We start from the raw sequence: 20,208 nt of genomic DNA, 5'->3' as shown, positions 1-20,208 counted from the left end.
TTCCTATAATACTTTTCCAATTCCTTATCTGTGCGTTTCATGTGGTTTGCAAAACCATTTAGTGTCTACAGAAAATGCACTTTACTTTGTTTCTCAGAAACAAGAGCATTGTGCCAGGTCTCCATATGCAGGAATTTCACAGATAAAATCTCTTGCTACTATTATTCCAGAAAAAATAATAATCTTGGAAGGCTCAGCCTTACTCTGGCAGTATCACAGAGACACCTGGGATCTGTGGACAGTAATAATATATAAAGTGGTTTCACATCAGATAAGAATCAGGTTAGAATGAACATGTTTACTAACGAAGAGAAAAAGTCCTGGAGTCACTAACTCTAACTAGAAAAATATGTAACATACATACTGAAGTTTAAGACATCTGGAGTCCTATGTCAATAATACAGAAAGACCGAAGAACAAAGAGAGTGAGGAAGAAGATGCTACATCACTTCTACCTTTTCCCGAGCTTTCAGCTTGCAAAAAGCAAATTCCCTTCTGAACATCAACTGCAGAGGATTTGCTAGTCATCTAAACAACACAGCATTCCATAATTGCTTGCCAGCCAAGAAATGCCCAGTTTTGTGTTCTCTGAGCTTCTATTTGCCTGCACTGGGTGGGAGAGGCAGAGCTGCTCTCGAACCAGGTAACTCCCTACCCACCTGAGATTTCCCCCATGCGCAATAAATCCACACCTGCTATTTAGTTGGAGATGTCCCTGCTCCTTGCAGGGGGGTTGGACTAGATGACCTTTAAAGGTCCCTTCCAACCCTAACTATTCTATGATTCTATGATTTGTTGTAGCTCTCCTCTGCCACTTACGGCTTTGCAGTTCTCCCGGGTACTTCATAAATATTAGGTAAGCCTTGGTATTTAGAAACTGGGAAACTGAGGCAGAGATCCACTGTCACATCAAAGTGAAACAGATCTCAGCCCAGGCTTTGGTCATGATTCCTCCTCGCATTCTCAGCTCATTTCCAGGGCTTCCTAACCAACTCCTTTTGCTACTTGCTTCCAATAGCAGATCTGATGCCTGCAGTACAAAAATCAACATGTGCTTTCTGCAAAAAACAATTCTACCGACTAACCTTAATAAAAGCTTAACATTTTGGAAGAATACACAAGAGAACTCTAAAGCTCCTTAATGAAAACCAGCACATACAGATTCATGGAAACTATGCTGAAGGGAAGCTTTCTGCAGTGGTTGCCAGCCCTCATTCTGCCAGGAATGTACCATACACAACTCTGTTTTTGCTCTACTACAAGCTGCCTCAAACCCAATTTCCAAATTAACTAAAAATCAAATCACAAGGTAAATCTTTATGAAGTTCCATATCTAATTATCTTCTTACTTTTGAATCCTATAGAATAAACCAATTAAACAGAGAAGAAAGATGAATAAAACCCTAAATTTCTATCACATATTGCTTACACATGTGATTTATACAAAGAATGATTTCCCCTGCAAAGTCATACTGATAAGCCCCCCATGATGCAGGCAATCTTTCTTTCTTCCATAAATCCCTTGTGGATTTCGACAGCTGTTTAAGAACTATAATGTGAAGTTTAAACTAAATGTCCACCAACCTAATTCACACAGGTTCACACTGAATCTTAGTGGAGTGGTAAAGTTTACAAACTTGTATTGATCCATCCCGCAGGCAGCCACACCTTGGCTGCTGTAGGCACAGGAGCAGACCAGCACAGATCACAGCGTTCTTCTTAGCAGGTAGCCTGGTTCTGTTCAGTTGCTACTATACTGGTGCCTAGAGACATTTGAGGTGCCCCAAGGTCCTCCAACACCTTAGTCCAGTTGTAAGCGGGAAAGGCAAGGGTCTTCCATAAGCCCTGTGCTACTTCAGTAAGACCTGTGTTTGGGTTCCCTGCAGCTCTCTATTAGCACTGGAGGCCTATAATTAGGCAATGAGAGCACCATGGCTGGGATTCTGCCCCAGACACAGAAACATGGTGTAAAATCTCTACAACAGGAAGCAGAGCCACTGCAGATTGCAGCATTGGGTCAGTGGCACCAATGCATTCTGTACAGTACAGTGTACGCACAGCGTACACTGACGTTTGGGCAGCTGCACAGCCCTCCACTGACCATGTGGGCTAGCTCTTCATTGCCTGTAACAGGAGTCATCTGAGTAATACCAAATGACAGACAGCCAGAGTAGTTTCTATACACTGTGGTTTCTGTATCTGTTCCTGGTAGTAATTTATTTCAAAAGAGACCTCTATGATTTTTGACATATGGCATCACCCTTACAATGTAGTTGTGAGTCAATTTTTGTTTAAGGGAGAGGCTTGCAACTCAATGTAAAAAATAAGCTTCTAAAAACTACTCATTTATCTGACACAGGTTTGGCAAGGAAAGAAGCCACGTTTTGAACTAAGCTACCAAGAGTGTAACATCCTACTTATAAGCAGCAGAAGAGTCTGGTAATGGTCTGCATCAGTTAATAAGCTTCCCAGTGGGACCTTTTATTATTCTGTGGACAAAATAAAATGTATCTGTATAACCATCTTATACTAAAAATGCACAAAACAGATCAAAAGGAAATACGAGTTCTCTTAATGCCAGAACAGCTGCTGACTTGCGCATGGTTTGTTTTCCTTTCAGTCTTTTGATATGACGGGGTGACAGCATCGGTGGACAAGGGACGAGCAACTGACATCATCTACCTTGACTTGTGCAAAGCTTTTGACACTGTCCCGCACGACATCCTTCTCTCTAAACTAGAGAGACATGGGTTTGATGGACGGACCACTTGGTGGATAAGGAGTTGGCTGGATGGCCACACTCAGAGAGTGGTGGTCAACGGCTCAATGTCCAGGTGGAGACTGATCACGAGTGGCATCCCTCAGGGGTCCGTGCTGGGCCCGGCCCTGTTCAACATCTTTGTCAGCGACATGGACAGTGGGATAGAGTGCACCCTCAGCAAGTTCGCCGACGACACCAAGTTGTGTGGTGCCGTCGACATGCTGGAAGGGAGGGATGCCATCCAGAGGGACCTTGACAGGCTGGAGAGGTGGGCCCGTGCCAACCTCATGAAGTTCAACCAGGCCAAGTGCAAGGTCCTGCACCTGGCTCATGGCAATCCCAGGCACAAATACAGGCTGGGCGGGGAATGGATTGAGAGCAGCCCTGAGGAGAAGGACTTGGGAGTGCTGGTGGATGAGAAGCTTAACATGAGCAGGCAATGCGCCCTTGCGGCCCAGAAGGCCAACCGCATCCTGGGCTGCATCAAGAGAAGCGTGGCCAGCAGGTCGAGGGAGGTGATTCTCCCCCTCTACTCTGCCCTGGTGAGACCCCACCTGGAGTACTGTGTCCAGTTCTGGAGCCCCCAGGACAAGAAGGACATGGACCAGTTGGAGAAGGTCCAGAGGAGGGCCACAAAGATGCTAAAAGGGCTGGAGCACCTCTCTTATGAGGACAGGCTGAGAGAGTTGGGGCTGTTCAGCCTGCAGAAGAGGAAGCTCCGGAGAGACCTGATAGCGGTCTTCCAGTACCTCAAGGGGGCCTACAAGAAAGATGGGGATAGGCTGTTTAGTAGGGCCTGTTGCAATAGGACGAGAGGTAATGGTTTTAAAATAGAAGGGGGTAGATTTAGATTAGAAATTATGAAAAAATTTTTTATGATGCGGGTTATAGAACACTGGAACAGGTTGCCCAGAAAGGTGGTGGAGGCCCCATCTCTGGAAGCATTCAAGGCCAGGCTGGATGAGCCTCTGAGCAACCTGACCTAGTCAGGGATGTCCCTGCTTCTTGCAGGGGGGTTGGACTAGATGACCTTTGAAGGTCCCTTCCAACCCTAACCATTCTATGTTTCTATGATTCTATATTTCCAATTTAGCTCTTCCGGCTCAGTCACGGGTGGACAGTCCTATGTATGCTGGGAAATACAATAAAGGTGAAAAGAAATATTTCATATAACAAGAAGCAATATTAAAAAGAACTTTCTAGTCTAGAATTCTGGATATTGAATTATCTGTTTAAATAATTTCTATACATTCTTCAGGTATTATACTAATCTGAGCTCCCATGAATCCAATGTAAAGGAGCCACAAACTACTTGATCATTAAGACTACATCTTAATGGCCTCTTTGATAAATTAAATTAAGTGAGCTTACATGTCCCTCAGACGCAATTGCTTAGCCAACCCTTTCAAACTTTCAGCATTTCTATGGAAGTATAAATATGAGAACTGAAGGTATTATTTCAGAACGGATCCTACCAATGCTGCAGTGAGAGTTTTGCAAGTCTTGCTCACGTATGCAAACTCAGTTTAGAGTTCTTCACTGCTTCTGGATTAGGACATTAGAAACCTTAGTTAAATATGCAGATCTGCCAAATATATGATTATGAGTAAGTCATTCAATCTCTCGGTTCCTTGGCTCTAACAGAAAAGCCAGTGCTTTAGGTTTTCCACCATTTGTTCATCTGGTTTGTCTGTGGGCTCCTTGAAGACAGAGTGACTCTTATCACGTGCTTGCACAATAAGAATTGGGGGGTTAGTTTTATCCAGGCCTTGAATATAACACAATATAATAAATAACTAGGATTTTGCAGTAGTGTTAGTTTTGTTACTGTAACTCCTTTTGAAAAGGAAAATACACAAAGAATTCTGGTTTTGGAGTACTTGGCAATTATGCTAAACATGTTTTCCAGTTTTAACAAAAGGAATATTGTTGATATGGTGCTTTTGAAAGCAGCAGCTTTAGCTTTCTTTGAACTAGCTTTCTGTAATATTTTTATCAGCTTTGTACCAAACATGGTATTTAATATCAAAGGTAATCAGCTGAAGCAATCCATGCTGTCTTTATGCAGAAGCACTTTGCAGTTTTTCACTGTTTGGAGTTTTGGATGAATAACTTCTTATTCCTTTTATCCTCTGAGGTACTTTGAACACTACGCAAACATATAAAGAACTTGGCTTGACACATTTACTTTAGTTTTTTCTTTTAAAGAAGGATAGACATTGGAGAATGCATCCATAGTTCAACATTCATCTTGATACTCAGAAACAAAGAGGTGCCATACTTCAAAGATTATTTAATTTTTTTCTTTTTTCTTTTTTTTTTTTAATAAACAAGGAGTTTATGAATAACAGTGGAAATAATGGGGCCTATCTTTCTGTGAACTTGTGTCTTGCAGTTGGATTCACTGAATGTCTAATAGGGTGCAAAGTCTCACAGACACTTTTCCAGTAGCCAGGCCATTTGTGGCCAGGCTCGCCTGGATGGATACTCCAGGATCCAGTCAGGGGTATGTTTACACTGCGGCCTTTCTCCGAGTTGGCAGCGACAGACTCATTTTTTCCTCTCCAGCCTGTAGAGGCTGTAATATCTCTGAGAATACTAGGCCACACTTAAATGTGGTTGAAATTGCATTACTGGTAGAGGTTTGCAGTAGGGCATGGGCAGAAATTCCTACTCACACAGGCCATGTGATTGCATAAGCCTCAATGTTTAGGAAAACAGACTGAATGTTACAGAATTAGCCTGTGCCCTGGTAGCTCTAGCTTCTGATGTGCTGTGAGTGAGACCAGTCATTGGCGAGAGCATGTCTAAACGATGCAATGAGAATCTGGCCTCCCAGCACTTCTGAAGCAAATACCGGCAAAGTCCATTCCAAGAAAAACAGAACAAAATAAGAATGCTCCATTCCTCTCCCAAGGAGAAAGGAACGGCCTCTCTGCTCAGATTGTCTAAATGGATGTACTGTAAGGGAAAGTTTGGCTTGCTTTTTCTTTGGCTACCACACAGCCTGACTACTACTCAGTGGCAATTTACAGAAATTACACCAGCTTAACCATGCCGTTGTACGAGTGGATACATATACCATCAGAGCAAACTGTTGATTTCAAAATACACACAGGTACTATCTAGCAAAATTGAAAAAGACTAATCGGAAAATCCCTTTCATTACTAGGTAACAGACACTGATTTTTTAAATGTTTGTCTACAGAACATAAATAATATTGGGAAAACAGAAGTCCCCGAGACAGCTGTTTACACTGTCTGAAAAAAATCTGTTGAGCGGCTGAAACCTGTCCAAATGCAGTACAGAGAGTGGAACAGTTTCAGACTAAGATCATTTAAATAAAGGATGGAGGTGAAACATTCAGCCAAGGAGCATGACATAGTAGATTTTTGGAAATACCCTTTAAGCTTCAGATGATTAATATCTGTACGAAAACAAACCCTGTTACATGAGATTAAGTTTGGTTTTATGTATGTCCCACTGTCAGCACTACTGGCCTATCCTTGGCTGCTTTTCAGAAAGTGGAATCAGGCATTGACCATGTTGGTGAAGAGGGTGTCCAGAAATGATGGATAAACCGAAAATCCCTAGCTGAGATAAGAGCAGGGAATTATTTCTCATACTTTATCCCTTAAAGCAGTAGGCCTTCTACGGCAAGCTAGATACAGAACCTGTTTCTGATATTAGAGAGTTAGGAGACCCTTGATCTTAACATCATGATCTCATGAGCTACAAAAAGATCTAGTTTTCAAAATCAGAATACAAAATATGATTATTTGATAGTTATAACCTTCCTTTTCCTTTCCTAAATAGCTAGAAAATGCACGAAAAATAGTGCCAATACACTATACAGAATTACTAAACAAGATTTCCTTGAAAAGAATTGCATTGCTTTCACAGACTATATGGCACGGTGGGATGTATAACAATATAAAGGCAGTAACTTCAGAAGACATATGGGACACATTTATGAACTTTATATCTCCTGAATAATGCAGTCCTCAGCCAGTGCAACCTTTATATGCCACTCTGACACAAGCTCTCAGCAAATATGCGTTATTACACGGCCTCGTGTTACAGAATATTTCTAGACAGGCTGATACGAAGAGGCACCCTTCCAGAAGAATGGCAGCACGCACAGCTGCATTAAATAAAGGAACAGCCTGAGTCACTGTAACAGTACATTACACACATGTCCTTTGCTGATGGTGGTGTTATTCTGCTTGTGACTTCTGACAAGCAGGAGAAAAGGCCCTTTGTGGTTTCCCCCCCAAAATGTTTCCTGAGCTCAGTGAGCCTCCATGAGGGCAGCGCTGCATCCCCTGCTGTGGCCGGAGGGCAAGCTGGAAACGCGAATCCACTTAGTATATGGGTAAATCAGCTTAAGCTATCTGTTTGACACATTAGACTTATTTCAAAAGCCCTCCTTGAGACAATGGTAGAAGTAAAATAGCAAATACTTGAAATTCAGAAAATTCCATCAGAGTGAAATCCCTCTCCTCTTTGTGTTTACATGTGCTGTTCTGCTCTTACTCTCCCTTCCCATCACTTGGAACCCCCAGCCCTTCTCTGATTCATCTTTGTCTCACACACATGCCTTGTCTCACACACACCTCTGCATTTAGGTCAGGAGATTTTCCTTCCCTTCATCTCCCCTGCTGCTCATGGAGCGAGCAGTAGGCACCCAAGATTCAGTGTTCAGTGATAAGGATGTAGAAAAAGTCTTATTTAATCCTAACAATGACTTGGAGGAGTTCAATCTCCAGATCTCCAAATCTGTGGAAAATACGACAGTCTTTGCAGACTGAGGACCACAACCCATACATTTGGGTAAGCATTCACAGGTGCAGCAAAAGACCAGGTTCCTATTGGGAAAGTGAGGTCTCCACCAAATATCAAGTCTCTGCATGAAAACACCAACAATTGTGCTGTCATATCTGTGATGAGTTGAAGTCTAAATGTAAAACTATTTTAAAATTCATAGTTGAATCTACATTTGAATATGAAGATCTGATGATCTAAAGCAAGACAAGATTGGTAAGAAGAGATGATCGGAACAACTAGCATAGCCAAAACTCTCTTGAGTTTTAACCTCACAGGCTGATATAAAAGAAAAAAAAATGTTTTCTTATCAAGGTAGCCTGCACTATAGAGGTAGCAACTGAGATACCTATTACATAGCAATTATAGCAACTGAGCTGTATTGCAGACTCAATTCAATGTGTTTTGGTGGAAAATTTGATCAGAATTTTTTAGAGATGGCATTTACGTTCTTCAAATGAGTGACTAATGCAAGACTATTTAAATTATATTCCCTTTAATGGTGCTATATAATCTGTTTCAAAATTTCCACATTTTAAATAGATATTCTACAGTTTCGGTAAAGGTCTTAAAAAATTGCTGGGCAGTATTTTGATATTTTTCTGTCGGTAAGGACAGAAATCTCAAATAAAAAGAATGACCTAAAAAGAAGTTATATGGCTTACTCATTTAACTTCCAGGAAAATGGAGACACTCCCTTCCTGACCCCACTCCCCATGCCTAAAAGGCCTTAGAATATAGATGCATAAAAATACTTATATAGGATTAGCTCTTATTCTCCAGTCAGTTCTGTATCCCACCTCTGGCAACAGTAAAGCTCAGATGTTGCAGAAGATGGCAGAAGAAAACTTAAATAGCAGACATGTGACCACCTCCTTCTTCTGTAGCCCTTAATAATCAAAGACAGTCTTCAGCCTACAAGTACGCAATTTTATATCCTGTCTCCTTACTTTTTTTTCTAATTGGTCTTTTCAGTTTACAGCGTTTTCCTGTATTTTCAGAAGGCTACAAAAGAATGACTGAGGGAGGAAAAAAGCTTCTGCAGTGAGTTGTTAAAATGGCAGTTACCAGAGAATTGTAAAAAATTGGAGGACTGAAAGTTTCCTAAATCGGGGGGCAGATCATGTAGCAGAGGCACCATAAACTGGACTGAAATTCAAGTGCAGCAATAAGGCAGGCAGTCTGGAAGTGCAATTGAAAGTGGGCTTTGAAAACCTGAGACTCTCTGCAGAAGGAGAGCAGGTTTGTTTCTCTCAGCATTGGATAAGGGCACACGATCTCACAGAAATATGGCATCGGCTGCCACGCCGTATATAGGATTGTTTTTGGCCTGTACGTATATGTATACATAGATATGAAGATATACATAAATATGCATTGTACTTTCAGACACCGAACAATCAGCAACATATTTTCAGTTTATCAAAAATACAGATCAAAAAAACCTTCTGCAGTAAAAAAAGAAAGTAACTGTTCCTGAGCTGGAAATGAAAAGATATAAAAGTCTTATTTAGGACCAAATGAGAATTCCCTGTGCATACAGACTTATAGAAGGCTTTCAGGGAATTCAGGGTTATCTTTAGCATTTCTATTTTAATTTCACATTCTAAAAAATATATTCCACAATGATCAGAATTGGTAGTCAGGTTAGTAATTTGCCAGACATTAATGAGTGATGTGATAAAGGGAAAGCTCTGATGCCAAATGTCACAGAAATCTCGGTGCATTGTAGATTATCAGACGAGTGAGTCACAACTGTATTTGCTATTCATATTCCTTCAAGTCCTTCATGGAATTATGTATTTTAAACTGGATGTAGCTGTTGAAAACAAAGAAAATCCTACATTCTCAACATAAGATTTACACAAACACTTTAATCTGATCCTTAGATCCAATAGCTCAAGATATTATTAGTACTTTGAAGAACCATTTGAAGATTTTCCCTGTGTAAATGAAAATGTAGCCTTGTGAATAACAAGTAAATTACGGAGTATTTGTATTATAGGAGTGAAGTTTTTTTTGTATAGCACTTGTTCTCACAAACTATGTGCTTTGCTACCTAAGCTACCCATAACCATAAAACTTGTTTTGCCAGATAAAAATAAATATAGTTGTTCTAAAACCTGGAAAGATATATATAAACTGTTCCTCTGTTTAACAGAATGGTACTTAGAAAGAAAATAATGTAGATCAAATAATTAATTATTGTGTTTTTCAGTGCCCCAGTTCAATAAAAAGTAGTCACACAAATCTTTTAAGATTTCAAACAGTGTTTTGTTTGCTTTAAATGATGCACGTCTTGAAATTCAAACGAAGCAGTGATGCATTTTTAATTGCACAATTAAAATAATTTTTCAAGGTTTTTAAATAGATTAGTTCTAAAATTACTTGTCTACTGAAAAACATTTCTGCAGAGCAGTTATCCGATATCACATTTCTAGACAAAGCCTTCTTTGTCATCTTGTCCTGTTTCTTGTCTTCCTTCAAATGTTTACTGACCACAGTCACCTTTGTGAAATTATTCACTGAAAAGAATTTATACTTCTCTTCAGTAAACTGCAAAACCTTTCCCTTACTAAATCTACAGCAGCAATTTGTTATATATAAATAAAAATTAATTCCAGTACACAATGCAACACTTGGGATGTTTGAAATTAAGAGCACATTCCATATTTTGTGCCTTAAGTCAATTTATAACACAATTCCCTTGGAATAGAAGAGAATATGGTATCATTCGGACTTTATTGTAATTGGAAGAACATGGCTGAAACTCAGCCCTGGAGAAATGCATAAGCAGGTACTTCAGTTCATTTTCTGCAACAAATTATTCAGGGAACAAGGTTTGTTTCACTTACTGGAGCTTTTTTTCTCTAAATTACACTAACAAAAGTTTACACTTTATGTTTTAAGAAAATATTTACTGTGATGTCCATCTCTAGTCTTTTTTTTGTGTTTCAAAGCAAAAATAAGGAAATTTAATGTCCCTGATATATTATGTCCAGTGCTCTCAGAGAAGAGAGGGTCTGAAGCACAGTGGCTAAACTCTTCTTCTGCCCAAAATCTATACTGGCAAAAGGAAGATAGAAACTAAAAACTGAGATTTTGAATTTTTAGTGTTTTGATAGGAAAGGAAGCCTTAAAACAACTCTGGAAACTGGATAACCGACCCCCCCCACCCCCCGCCAAATGTATTAGAACCTCTACCATATGCTGTTTCAGAAATGAACTGTGTTCCTTGGTATCTGTGGTGACTCGGTGGAACTATCAGTGCCTACCCTGAAGCTATATGTTTGTTGCGACGAACACAGAGGGAGGGCAGTAAAAGATACATTACAAAAACATATTATTATTTTGGACATTTCCTCATATAATTGCTCCTATTTTGATGGTTTAAATCTCACATACTCTTAAACAAGCTCTTCGCTACTTCAAAACATGCCTCTAAAAACCTGTCCCATATGTACAATTCTTTGCTTTGAATGTCCTGGTTGGTCTTTCAGAAGAAACCAGTTACTGTCAATGGAATACAAATACATGTAAAAAATCCACTTACAGGTAAGTGGTTTTCAGCAAATTATTTATCTGATGATTGCTTTAGCTACATTTGTGTCCCTTATCTGTTTAGACAGGGAGGTCTCCAGAACATAAACTACATTTTATTCTGTATTAATAAGGTATTCATATAATGAGTGATCAACTGTCACTTGAGCCTCTTTGCAATGCCAGAATATAAAGTGAATGAAAACCAGTAAGTCAGTAAGAGGACTCCAGCGAATGGTGTTCCTGTTTGAATGCATGAGAAAGAAACAGCTTCATGAAAATTACAAACTGTGCTTAATGTGATTAAGACGATGCTACATAATATTTCTCAACAGAGACAGTAATTTCAAGTCTTTTCCCTCTGTTCTGCCCTGGTTTGCATAAAAAAACCCCAACTTGTTGAAATATCTTGAAGCTTTCTGGCTGTCTATTCAATTTACTGAAACTGGCCAACAAGTTCAAAAGTTGCTGGCTAGATTACTGACAGAGAGACGCAGCAGGATTTCCTTAGGAAGTAAGGCTAATCTGATTCTTTAAAAAAATATCCAAAGTGAATTATATTTTATTTTCAATTTGCAATATATGAAAACAAATAAAATGCTTGCACAACTGAGCCTTTTTCATCCTTTATGCTTTTGCTCCCTGCCCTCCCCCCTATCCTTTTATATAAATAGTTTCAATTTCCCTTCTGAGCTTATTTTTTCTCAGATTGTCAACTTGGCAGTTTCCTATTTGAGCCAATCCTTTAAAAATCACATTTAAGATACTTTTTACTTATTTTCCTATATAAATTGGTGAAACATTAAAATGCAGTTTCAATATATATTTCTGCTGCTCATTTAGTTTTACTGTGAAATTTCCACAGACAAAATTTCTTTTGGGCTGGAACAACTGACTTTCCTGTCATAAAATGCTAAAATACAGCTAAATATATGCTGACTTATGTATTTTCGATATAAGATAAATTTTCAGGTACCACTTAATCATAAGAGTATTTACAAAAATATGGAAAAATTAACTGTATTCAGCCATGTTAGTACTCTTATTTGTAGTTCAACAAACACTGTTCTTATAAACCTCTTTTGTTACAACCTTAATTACCTAACGGACAACGTTGCCAAACATTTCAGATTGTTTTAATTAAATTGAGTACAGGGGCACTTCCTTTTCGCCTACTCTGTCATTTTTTAGCCAAAGTACACACATTTAATACTGTCAGGTTTCCATCATAAATAATTTCCTTCAACCTTGTGATTTCATTTGTACTTTTATTTGAATTTTCTTTAAATTCTTGAAATATTTCTGCTGTTTTTTTCTCAGAAGGAAATTTCATTTTCTGTATATTTCAATAAAGAAAAAGATTCTTACTTTTTCATTAATGATGAAATATCTAAGCCTCAAAACCATTTTTAATTACTGTTGCAGCTCTGCCTTTTCATTGTCCTTAGCATTGTAATTCTTCATTTCTCAATGCTCCTCAGTCTTAAGAGAATATTTCACTACTATCTCTATTGTCCCCCAGTGCTAGATTTTAAAAATATATTGTCCAATCCTCTCACTTTTTGGAATAGAGATAACCAGATGAGAAGGCAGTCACAACTGCAACTTACCAAGAGTTCGAAAAGGTCTTTGGTTTGGGGTATGGGAGAAGAAACCAGGTTTCAAAGCATTTGTAATCACAACGTCAAAATACCCTTCAAAATCATTCCTAGAAAGCAAAGGAAATGGAATTAGCTAAACTAATAAATTATCTAAGATGCCACTAAATACTCTTTAATGCTTAAGAAAGTAGCAAACCACTTCTTTTTTTCCAATGCTTGTTCAGTGTCACTACTACCCTTCTTTACCTGAGGTTGTCAAAAGCTAGGAGACATCTGGTTGAGAAACCACAGTGCTGTACCTTCAGGACCACCCATTATTTGTAAAAAGACGTTCCTTGGCCCAGGGAGTTTTTAAATCTCAGGAGAACATGTGATAGATGACATATTTCAATCGCTGGTGACAACATATGCATAGAAAAGTATAAAAAGGTGTAAATGAGGGATTTTCTTTATACAGCAGAATACATGAAGTCAAGTGATGGGGTAGGACGCAACTGAAGACTAAAGGCACTTAAAGGCAGGTGTGTGCATTGTTGGTGTCCATGCTTACATATGCACAAGCCTAATGAGTGTCTACGATGCCACTGTAGTCAACAGAGATCTAATTAATACAGTCAGTTAAGTCTTAAAAGATGATTTCAAATATTCACATGCCATTGTGTTAGCTGAACTCGTTCTTCAGACTCCCCTGGCTGCTCTGACTAAGTCCCTGCTGGTCACAGGGAGGTTAGACACGTGGCTCAGGAATAAACATCTACCAAGTACGAGTCTTAATCTGCCAGCTGAATCACACCACTAAATACAGATTTTTCAAAGATCATTACGTCCATGAAAATAGAGATCAATATCTGAACTGTGGAAATCCCATCAGTATAAATGGGATTGCGTGTTTGAGCATAGCATATATATGGGATTATTTATATTTACGTATTTTTTAGAGACCTGTATGCAAGTTGATAAGATTACAAAGCCAATAGGAAAAACAGGCAACCTTGGGGAACATTGATGTCACCTGTCCTACTGCGAGATGGGCTATTTCTGGAGGTGCCAGTTATTCCTACTCTAGCAAAGGTCTTTATTTTAAGGAATCTAGTAGACATTTAGTCTATTAATGTATTAATCATTTAATACATCATCAAGCTGGGAACTACAACAAGAAATAATAACAATTCCTACCTAAAAGTTTTGAAGTTACTAACATATAAAATTAGACAAATACTGCTTAAAGAGTGGTTATTTTCTTTACTCTTGGAAAATGTAAACATTTTCCACCTGTGACATTTTATCTTAGTAGGAATGTTTCATTGCTTAGGTGACCGTATTACCTATAACATCAAAAAATGATGGATAGTCTTGCATGGAAAAAAGAAGTCCCAGATGGCAAGTCCAGGATGGGTACAGGCACTAGAATATTATCAACAGGAGAAGTTTACTGGAAGAAGACTAGCTAACTGTGTCATTTTCAAATAATCTACAATTTCCCATGAGACTGAGATATTTTAACTGAAAAACTGAATGCTCTCCCAATGAGCTTATCTTCAAGCTTTTATTTTGTGCTCTAAATTACATTTCAGCCTTAAAATAGAATGTCTTTACATTTCGCTCCTCTAAGGACATCTTAGCTTTGTCTTTTTTTTTCTCCACTTGTGACCATATATAAACCATTACTTTTTAAAAGAACTAGTATCCAACATGACAATGGCATGTTTTTAAAATTAGCTTCTGTGTGGAAGATTCCAGAAGTTGAGCAAACAGGCATGGCTCTTCTGTCCTTAGGTGAAAACTATCCATAGAGTTAAACTTTTCAAATTAGCATACGGTGCAAATAATGCTTCCATGGGTAAGTTAAGCTTGAACTTTCAAAATTAAGCCAATACTTCAGGAGCATAACGGAGACTTGTGGGAACAGTGGTGAGTGCTTTGTGTAAAAAACTTGAAACAATGAACAGAGTTTTCACAAGATTCAGTTAACTTCTTATTGATTTGTTGAAGAAAAAAACTCTTTTGTGTGGAGAGGTGTTATCTATGGCCTTTTTTGAACCATACTAAATCTCGTGTACAAAGCTACTTTTATGAGAGCCTGTACCTTGTGTTACATTACTACATAACATTACACATGATAAAATCCGTTCCAGTCACTGCTTGTGCTTGGTATTGTGGCCTGTGGTTACAATAAATGACTAGGACAAAGGGTAGGACGTATCTCACATAGTTTTAACCATCTAAAAATTGCACACTGAATTCACAGCTAGTGGTCTACACCACAGACAAGGCCAATGGAGAAACATCCACATTCTTAGAAGGCAATTCATCCCACTTATTTCAGACATAATTCTATGGTACAGAATGAATTGCCGAGGATAATGCCCAATGTTTTCTCTCCACTAACCACAAAAGGAATCAAAGCATTCAGCCTCAAAAACTTCCTAGCTTTTAGATGGCTAACATTAATGAAAAAGTGAAATGACACTCCGCTTCAGTGACTATGTGATGATTAATTCGTCTTTAGGTGTGCTCCTGCCAAAGCTTAAACATTCCGTTAACTTGACGCGCATTCTCATGGTAGGTAAAGCTGAAAAGTCACACCATGATGTTGCTACTTGTGTGAATGAACTTGCACTTGCTTCTACAGGTTCACATGCCTTATACACTGATCCCAGCGATATGCATGTGCGCTGGCTGGGAAACACTTCTCATTTTATTTAAAAATGAGAGTCTCTCTTAGACTTCCTCTCTCCTTACCAAAATGCCTTTCAGTTAAGGACAACTTGGTCAGATGAGACACAACTGGGATAGTTTGCTGTTGAAAAGGCGAATGATACACTTGAGCATGCTTTTCCCAGTGCTGATTTTATGTGGGCAATAATTTGTTAGGCAAAAATGAACTTCTTAAATAAAGTGCAAAAATGTTAACAGTTACAAAGTAAGGACGTTAGCAGTAAGAGGCTAAAATTTCACACACATTTCCACTTTTCATCTTTATCCTTAGGTTTTTTTTTTATGTAATACTATGCAGTTCTGAGCTTCTCAGAATGATACTGGTTAATTGAAAGTAGAGAAAGAAATTAATAAAGGACTACATAGACGTAACTCATAAAGCTAGATGCCAAGAATAAAACAGTTAGCCTGGTCAAATCAAAGATAAGAGTAGAGATAGGTGTGAATCTAGACTACATTCCAGTATTGCAAAAAGCAGCACGGGTGTGTAGAGTCTTATTGTCTGATATAAGAGGCATAGAACAAACAAAAGCAATACAAAGTTTAGAATTATTTTCAGGAAAAAATACTTCAGGAAGGTCTAATGGATAGGGGAGTACTCAGTTCTCCAGAAGATGTCTTGAAAGCCACATTACATGAGTCTCTGGAAAATATGATTGTTATAAACACTGTGGAACATCCTACACTTATGTGGAAAGAGAGAGTGATCCAGTATCCTTCTAGCAGAACATCTCTTTTCTGTCTTTGGAAAGGCAACCAGCCCTCTCGGGGCGGGGGTTGCTTACTGTCTTCCCGCAGGATGTCTACAGCTGCCTTAAACAGCTGAAACATTCACCAAGGAAAAGAAACCCCAAATAATTATATGTGGCTAAGAATTTATTTTATATAAAATTTTCATTCAGAAAACTACTAGACAGATCTACACAAAAGAGTTAATTCACAAGCATCTTACTCATAAGAATTGGGTTTTTTGTGAGGAGGTATATTTTCCCCTCAAATGAACAAGTATAATGTTCATGCAAGGCACTGAGAACTGAGACAGCTGATGCTCAATTTAGCATTTAGCCCAGAGAGTACAAAAGAAAAGTGATACTGGCAGGACTGGTTTTGGAAGGTAGCTCTGTTTTTCACCTTACCTGTGGTTTTCTTACAGTGTTTCTGTATTCACTCTGCTGTTCCCTTGCATATCCAGATAGCCACGGCTGGCTCACATTGCACTACTTTGTTTATTTGATTAATTTATTGAACAGTCTCACCATATCACCCACCTAACTACTGGGATCACTGATTAATTTGTTTCTAGGGGCACAAGTGACGGTTCTGCTGAATTTCACTGAATTTGACTTGACCAGTCATGTTTTTAAAATTACAACTAAAAACAGCTGTTGTGATCAGCAACTACAATCTCAGTCAAGTGCCAAATGCAATGAACTACCTGGTTTATCTTTTCTGCTGTGATTTCTAAATGCGTATTTCTCACGCACAACCGTCTCTTGGAAACCACTATTGGGAAGAAGTATTTGTAAGTTTTTCCATGCAGATTTACTGCAAGGAAATGAAATATTACTACTACTTGCACTCACCACTGGAGAAGCACAGAAAGGAAATGGATTGAATAAGACAATTGAGCAAAACCTCGTGACAAAGTTGGGATTCAGATAACGTACTGGGTGTTGGCCTGGAAGATACTTTCTGTTATGTTCAATCCTCTCATTATGCCCAGAAAAGATGCAGGATATAAGTGTGCTCTGGGTCAGATAGAGCTCACAGGCTCATAGATGGGCTATTTTGCTTCAAGTACCCTGTAACACTGTACTAGAGAGAGGCTCACCAGAAACCTCAGATCCAAATAACTCACAAGACAAAAAGAAACTCAAATTAACTTCCCCATAGCTCAGGCTTATCTCCAGTTGCTGTCTGGCAGATATAATTTCAAACGGACATTGTACTTACCCAATAATATGTTCACACAGGAGCCTGCAGTAGTCACTGTGAGAACTGGTAATTAATAGCAGAATCTTCCCAGCACTCTTCAGTTGTTTCAGCCACTTTTTTACAGACTCGGGACATCTTTGTAAATATTTGTCTGGATTATTTTTCACTTCTGGGAAATATGTCCCACAGTCTTCTAAAAAATTAAAACATAATTATGTGTTATCCAATCCTGCTCACAAACCACTTAATCCACACAACAAATATCCTTTTATGTGCAAATAACATAATTTTAAAAAAGCAAAGCAAAGTTTAATATTTACTCTGGTTTGTAACTCAGTATAAACCAAAAAATCCAATCAAACCAAGAGAATATATTGTAGCAGAAATAAGTTTGCATTACTTTTCCCTTTTACCATGGAATTTTCATAGTTATTTTGATACTCTTTTGCTCATAAGAGTAAATAATACATACATTACAGATTATAGTCTTACACAGCAAATCATTACTTTCTGTTGCCTCTGCTCAATTTTTGGATACTCAAGTTGTGATTTTAAAATGAGCGTAATGATTAGAAAATGGTAAGGACCTAAAATTCCCAAGAACATCTGTTCAGTTACTTCTGACACAATAGGTTAGCACTGTTTGATCAGTAAAATCCATTTAAAAATTTTGGATTTTTCACAACTAGCACTTTATCTAGGAAAGGTTGATAAAACAAACTGGCAAAGACTCAAAGGTATGTGGAATACTAGGAACAGATGTTAAAAAACTCCCCAATTCCAATTCCAGCTTCAATAATGTTCTTTTTGTCAGATATAACAGCAATAGAATTTTACAAATACACTTGGAATGTAAGATTTTTAAAAGTGTACAATAATACAAAGTTGGCAATAAAAGTTACCTATTCATTAAAGTAATCAATAAACATTTACTTTGTTATAACCCACAGCTGCTTTACTAAGATGACAAATTAACATTAAACTTACCCTTTTTATTAATTCCTGTGATCTAAGACTATGCATTTCCTCTGTGCTCAAACCCTCTATAACCAAAAATGTCAAGCTAGTTAAAGATCTAAAAAGAAATATAATAATTGTAGAGACAGAAATGATACCAAGTATTTGGCGCTCAGGCTGTGTGTGTTATAGTATAATGAACATCATTATAGAAGATTATTTTTCTTCCAGCATTTGTTCTATATGCAACTGTCTGTGGTCAACTTTGCCGAATGATTTAATAAATCCCAGACATTACTTAGCCTTCTGGTATGTGAGTAATGCTATTCTCTAGTTCGAAAAAAATAAGACTTAAACCACTTGAACTTCTATTCAATGAAAGAGAACATGTATGTTTGAAACAGTAGTATCAAAGAAAGACTGCAAGATGCTGGGTGCTAAACACAACACTATTTCATAAATTACACATTCAAACATCTACAGATGGCAGGAAAAAAAATCTCCCAAAAGAAGTTTCGAATTGGCTGTTACCACTGCAACTAGAGAGGAGGCAAAAATGTACCGTGACTTGACAGCTTTCTTCCCAAAAGCTACGGAGTTGACTACTGCATCTGAGGAAAGTCTCTCAAACAAAATCTCCCAACTCATAACCAGGTCACTATTCCAGTTCGTCACTGTATTTAGGTCAGGCTGTGTAACAGCCTGTACCAGGGGAATATGAGCCTGCTCCTGCAGCCAGCATTATGGGATGTCGTGACGTTTGCCTTGAGAGCTAGCCTGGAGAGCTAGCGAAGGCCAATGATTTTTTTGATTAAATGAAGCAGATTTATGAAAGGTTTCCTGTAGTGTTTTCCCCCCTTTTTTCCTGGGACATCAATATTGTTTGGGATGAGTGATATAGCTTTTAGGAGCAGAAGCTGCATTATTTTTTCAGTATTATCATTAATAATTATATTTCATATGTTATGCTATGACGAATTTTCTTCTTTGTTGTTTTGGAAAACGCATAACATTACATGAGAATGAAGGGGGACACAATCAAAGCAGGTTTGGCACTAGCTCTCAAAGGTTCAAACAATTATAAGAAAGATGGCAAAGTTCATTTATACATACACTGATCTATCACTCTCTTTATCCTAAGGTAAAAAGATCTGTTTTATACGAACTTTACTGTTGGACACTCTTTGTTTTTCTTTCCTTATCAAATGCCTTCTACTCTCCATTGACCATTCTTTGATGTGTCACTAATTTAAAGACTTTTAAATTTAATCAACACTATCTTCTTTGTCCATCCTCTGTGCACTATTTGCTATGTGATAAATCTATGATATTTGTCCTTTGTGTTACATCTGCAGTGGAAAAGGTCAACAACTCTGGGTTCAACATACGAGCTGAAAGAGAGTTTTCTATGCAGACTATGAAGCCCAACTATTAATTGCAGACAAGCAATGAATCAGTTCTTGACACCGGGATCTGAAGTTTGCCTTTGGGCTGTTTGCCATATCAGGCAGAGGTACTTTAGAAGAACCCTCATTAAAGCATACTCTACTGTAATTAGGCCAACATGGCCCAGGAAAGTAGAGTTTAACTTAATTCCTAACATACTATTGCATCTGATGAAGACAGTTTTGTTGAATATATTACTCATACCTGCAATGAGCTTAACCACCAAAGCTTTCAAGATTTTATTGAAAGACAAATAAAATAAAAGCTGAAAACCTTGCTCGTTAACTCAGGTCAAGAGCCAGTTTTGAGAAGGACAGCAGGGCCACAGGCACCTTGTTGGCAGAAAGAGTTATGGAAGTTTTAACATGTGATGGAGAAATAGCATCATGTCAAGCCTTCACAATCAAATTGAATGATTTGACAGT

General features: G+C 38.2%; 1 protein-coding gene across 2 annotated transcripts in view; it reads right to left on the bottom strand.

The window, feature by feature from the left end:
- NT5DC1 (5'-nucleotidase domain containing 1) overlaps positions 1-20,208 on the bottom strand; it is a 143,217-nt gene that overhangs the window by 30,832 nt on the left and 92,177 nt on the right. For both annotated transcript variants that reach the window (XM_086745499.1, XM_086745498.1), the window contains exons 7-8: positions 17,399-17,573; positions 12,737-12,834 (exon numbers count right to left, since the gene is read on the bottom strand). In XM_086745499.1, the coding sequence (XP_086601625.1) occupies positions 12,737-12,834; positions 17,399-17,573 (273 nt within the window). The remainder of the gene's footprint in view (positions 1-12,736; positions 12,835-17,398; positions 17,574-20,208) is intronic.

Source organism: Chlamydotis macqueenii, chromosome 3, assembly GCF_036417535.1.
Source record: "Chlamydotis macqueenii isolate bChlMac1 chromosome 3, bChlMac1.mat, whole genome shotgun sequence".
NCBI classification, from domain to species: Eukaryota; Metazoa; Chordata; class Aves; order Otidiformes; family Otididae; genus Chlamydotis; species Chlamydotis macqueenii.
Note: the sequence above shows the minus strand (reverse complement) of the source record. Positions and strands in the feature narration are given on the sequence as shown.